Source organism: Propithecus coquereli, unplaced genomic scaffold, assembly GCF_000956105.1.
Source record: "Propithecus coquereli isolate 6110/MARCELLA unplaced genomic scaffold, Pcoq_1.0 Scaffold380, whole genome shotgun sequence".
Taxonomy (NCBI): domain Eukaryota; kingdom Metazoa; phylum Chordata; class Mammalia; order Primates; family Indriidae; genus Propithecus; species Propithecus coquereli.
Window position 1 is genome coordinate 1055361 of NW_012149508.1, and position 5480 is coordinate 1060840.

Genomic DNA, 5480 nt, shown 5'->3' on the forward strand with positions numbered 1-5480 from the left:
CTAACATCACACCTAATTGTGAGAAACTTCAAGCTTTCCTACTAAGATCAGGAACGAGGCAAAGATGTCCCCTCTCAATACTTTATAACATTGTTCTCGAAATACTAAATAATGCAGTAAGATAAGAAAAGGAAATAAAAGGTATACAGATGAGGAAGTAAGAAATAAAATTGTCTTTGTTTGCAAATGACATGATTATTTATGCATAAAATCCAAAAGTAATGACAAAAAGACCTCTGGGAACTGATATACAATTAAAGTAAGGTTCCAGGACTCAGAGTTAATATATAAAAGTCAATCACATTCTTATATACCAGAAATAAAGAGGTGAAATTTGAATTAAATACACAATGCCATATACATTAGCATCCAAAAATATGAAATACGTGGGTATACATCTAACAAAATATGTACAAGATCTATATGTGGAAGACTACCAAATTGATGAGTCAAATCAAAGAAAAACTAAACAAATTGAGAAATATTTCATGTTCGTGGATAGGAAGACTCAATATTGCCAAGATATCAGTCCTTCCCAGCTTGATCTGTAGATTAAATGCAATCACAATCAAAATCCCAGTACGTTATTTTGTAAATATCAACAAATTGATATTCCAAAGTTTATATAAAAAGGTAAAAGACACAGAATAACCAACACAGTTCTGAGGGAGAGCAAAGCTGAAGGACTGATACTGCCCAACTTCAAGATTTACTATAGTAATCAAGACAATGTGGTATTGGCTAAAGATTAGACAGACAGACTAATTGAACAGAATAGAAAGTAAAGTAGCAGAATAAATAGAAATGGACCCAGATAAATATAGTAAACTGATCTTTGACAAAGGAGCAAAGGCAAAACAATGAAAAAAAAAACATAGCCTTTTCAACACATGGTGTGGAATCACTGGGCATTCACACGCAAATAAATGAACCTAGACACAGACTTTATATCTTCCCCAAAAATAACTCAAAATGAATCATAGACCAAAACTATAAAACTCAGAAGATAACATAAGAAAAACCTAGATGACTTTGGGTATGGTGGTGGCTTTTTAGACACACATCAAAGGCACAATCCATTTATTAATTAAAAAATTGATATGCTGGACTTTATTAAAATTAAAAACTTCTGACCTGCAAAAGACATTATCAAGAGAATTAGAAGACAAGCCACAGACTGGGAGAAAATATTTGCGAACGATACATCTGATAATAGACTGTTATCCCAAATATATGAAGAATTCTTAAAACTCAAAGGAAAAAAATGAACCAGTTAGAAAATGGACAAAAAGCTTGAATAGACACCTCATCGAAGAAGATATCCAGATGAAAATAAACATTTGAAAAGATGATCAACATCATATGTTATTGGGAAATTGCAAGTTAAAACAACAATGAGATATCATTATAGGTTTATTAGAATAGTCAAAGTACAAAGCACTAACAACACCAAAGGATGTTAAGGATGTGGGACAACAGGAACTCTCATGCATTACTGATAAGAATGCAAAATGTTACAGCCACTTTGGCAGCTTTTTATAAAAGTAAACATACTCTTAACATACAATCTAGTGATTATGCTCCTAGGAATGTACCCGCCCCCAAAATTTAAAACTTATGTCCACACAAAAACCTGCACACAGATGTTTGTAGCAGCTTTATTCATAATTGCCAAAACTTGAAAACAACAAGTTGTCCTTTAGTAGGTGAATGAATAAATAACTTGTACATCCAGACAATGGAATATTATTCAGAGCTAAAAGAAAATGAGCTGTCAAACCACAACACATGAAGGAAACTTGAATGTGTAATACCAATGGAAAAAAACTAATCTGAAAGGCTACATACTATCACAGAGAGGATATTTAGGGCAGTGAAATTATTCCATATAATGATGGATACATGTCATTATAAATTTATCCAAACCCATAAAATATGCAACACCAAGCATGAACTCTAATGTAAACTATGGACTTTGAGCGGTCGTGATGTGTCAATGTAGGTTTATTAATTGTAATAAATGTACAACTGGTGAAAAATGTTGATAATGTGAGAAACTGCTCTGGTTCGAATGTGTCCCCCAAAGTTCATGTGTTGGAAACTTAATCCCCCATGCAACAGTGTTGAGAGGTGAGACCTTTAAGAAGTGATTAAGTCATGAGTATCCTGCCCTCATCAATGGATTAATGTCCTTATCTTGGGAGTGGGTTCATTGTCAGTGGAGTGGATTTGTCATGAAAGTAAGTGTGACCCCTCTTGTACTTCAACGCTCCCTCTCCCTGTCTCCCTGCCTCCCTCTCTCGCTCTCTCTTTTGTTCATGCTCTCTTGACCTTCCAAATTTTGACGTAGGGTGATGGAGCAAAAAGGCTCTCACCAGAGGTGGACCCTCAGTCTTGGACTTCCCAGCCTCCAGAACAGTGAGTCAAATAAATTTCTGTTCATTATAAGTTATCCAGCCTCAGGTATTCTGTTATAGTAACACAAAACAGACTAAGGCAGAGATTATGTGTGTGTGGCAACAGGGAGTCTATAAAAATCTCTGTACCTTTCTGCCAATTTTGCTGTGAACCTAAAACTGCTCTAAAAATATAGTTTTCAATGTAAAAGAGAAAGTAAAGGCAAGGGCAGGCGAGGGCAGGGCAGGGCAAAAGGCAAGGCACGGCATACTAGCAGCAGATCTAAAAAGAACACCAGAATTTAAAGTATCATCAAACCAGTGATTAAATTTCCCTCCTCTGGAATCAGTGCCCTGAACTTAATACAGCCAGAAACCTGGAATTGAGCATCTATCAAGGCACAGATAGAGGGAGCCCCAGGAGAAGCACTCCTGGTCTCAGGAAGAAGAAAGTGAGCTGCTATCTCAACAAGTATCCCATTTTTCTCCCTCTTCTCCATTCTCACATGCCTCAAACCCAGGCAATCTCATGACAGTGGCAGTGGAAACTATCGCAACTTCCAACAGCTAAAACCCTGAGAAAGGGGAATCCTCCTTTCTATCCAGTACAGCTGTGATTCCAAGAGAGTGGGGCCAAACCTCTTGCTTTTTTTTTCTTCTTTTTTGCTCTCCCTCTGCCATATGGGCTGAAAAATGAAGCCACAATTGCAGAAGTGTATGGTAGATGAGGGTAAACGGAGTCCGGAATTTCTGGCCAGAGGACAAAAAAGAGAAACCCTTGGGATACATAAAGTACTGGTCAAATAGTGAAGAGGGAGGAACTTTTGAAAGGGACCCCTGAAAGTTACTTATAAACTCCTGAATTCACCAGCCCCTCAAGCTGTCCATGCCTAGATCTGGTCCAAATTAACAGACTAAGAATGTTATAGACTAATAAATAGATCATAGCACAGGCCCCATATTGAGCCCTGGTTTGTGCACTGGAAAGACATATATGAGGAATATGAGAAAACATTTCAAAACTGAACTGACAGTGGAATCAGAGCCTGCAGAATGCCTGCACCCCACCACAGTGATTACACACTAAAACAAAAAACAAATCAATATATTCAAAAATTTCAACAAGATCCAGAGTCTCAAAACAAAATATTTATTCAAAATGTCCAGAATATAACCCAAAATTACTAAGCATATGAAAACCATGAAAATTTCAACTTCCATGGGAAAAGGCAATCCCTGACATGACAGGGATGATGGGATTATCTGACAAATGCAGCTGTTAAAAAATGCTATTTTTTAAATATTTTGGGGGTATCATTCACATACTTCGATTGTTTTATCATTCTATTGTACCTCACCTTAAAAATTACTTTTATATGAGTGGGAAGTTGTATGTATTTTTTACATAAATGCTCACTATAAATCATACATCTTGTGTTGAAAAAAAACATTCCAGCATGGGGACAGCTAGCTAATTTATCTGTTGTTGAAAAATATATAAATAAAGTAAAAGAGGAAATGAAATCAACAGTCTAAATCTCCCTCTGGGGGGGAAAGTACTGTTTAAAGCAGAGGTCATAAAATATTCAAAATACCAAATGGATGAAGAAATAAATGAAATAATTTAACAAACATTTAGAGAGCATATTTTCCTCCTCTGAATTACCTTCCCTCTAAGTTGACTACCACTTTTACTAGAAAGAAAAAAACCTTTAAAGTCCTAAATTATAAAACCTTTATTTTCCCTGTAGAGGAAAAAGAAATTACAATTTTTTTCACTTACTAAATCATCATATGATGCCTCAAATACAGACTTTTTAATTTTAAACTTCTCATATATACACATAATATTACATATAATATGTGTATATATATATTTGTTCATTTTATGGTGCAGCCCATGTAAGATAATTCCATTTAAATGTCCTACTAAGTCTTACTTGGACCTCTGTTTACATTTTTTTTTTTTTTTTGAGACAGAGTCTCACTGTGTTGCCCAGGCTAGAGTGCCGTGGAATCATCCTAGCTCACAGCAACCTCAAACTCTTGGGCTCAAGCAATCCTTCTGCCTCAGCCTCCCGAGTAGCTGGGACTACAGGCATGCACCACCATGTCCAGCTAATTTTTTCTATATATTTTTAGTTGTCCAATTAATTTCTTTCTATTTTTAGTAGAGACGGGGTCTCGCTCTTGCTCAGGCTGGTCTTGAACTCCTGAGCTCAAACAATCCTCTCGCCTCGGCCTCCCCGAGAGCTAGGATTACAGGTGTGAGCCACCGCGCCTGGCCTCTGTTTACTTTTTTGATTTATAAAGGTGTTTTATCCATTTTTTTTCTATTTTTTTCCCTTATGAGTTTCCATGATAGTTTTTTTAGCTTAATAATGATAGTATCTTTTATCTGTGTAACACCCTAGTGTTTGTAGGGTTCTTCTCAGTAAATTTAATTCTTTTTATTTTCAATCATAAATTTAACCTGATTCCATTCTCTTACATTTTTCTCTAATGATTCCCTCTCCATAATTGTTAGGATTGTGTATTTACATACGTGCATATTTTACACAAATTATAAACCGGTTATGGTCTTCAGCACTCCACCTCTAATCCTTGAAAACTCTTTACTTGTTAAGCATTTTCCCTGCGTAGAGACTAGAGCCCATCACTATCTTCCCACCCCAGGTCTCATACTGACTCCACACAGCCCAGCTTCTTACCTGGGTTTGCCCGCAGTTTGCTTTGTGTGAAGCCTTTCTCCACATTGTCATGCATTTTGCCTATGGTTTCTCTGAGCAATCTAAGTCACAGTCTTTACGGTCCCCGCTCCTAGAATGATTAAAAAAGAAACTCCAACAACTAAAAATGTGTCATTTTAGGACTTCCCCAATATTTAAAACTGTGAAAGCTTTTAAGGTCAATATAGCTAAAAAAAGAAATGAAGTATAAATTCTCAGTTAGAAGTCAGCACACTTCAGCAGAATACCCTGGTGTTTGTAGGAATTGAAGAGAAAAGATGTTGAAGCTACTTCTCTAACAATATTTTGATTACAAGAGAAACTACTGCTTGTTAACTTTTTAAAATTGTATTGA

At 36.1% G+C, this 5480-nt stretch overlaps 1 protein-coding gene across 1 annotated transcript in view; it reads right to left on the reverse strand.

Annotated features, from left to right (window-relative positions):
- Positions 1-5171, reverse strand: part of LOC105816667 (C-type lectin domain family 2 member D-like) — a 25248-nt gene extending 20077 nt beyond the window's left edge. Inside the window, exon 1 of the mRNA XM_012652153.1 lies at positions 5108-5171. Within this exon, the coding sequence (XP_012507607.1) occupies positions 5108-5162 (55 nt within the window). The 5' untranslated portion in view covers positions 5163-5171. The remainder of the gene's footprint in view (positions 1-5107) is intronic.
- Between the last annotated feature and the right edge of the window lie 309 nt (positions 5172-5480).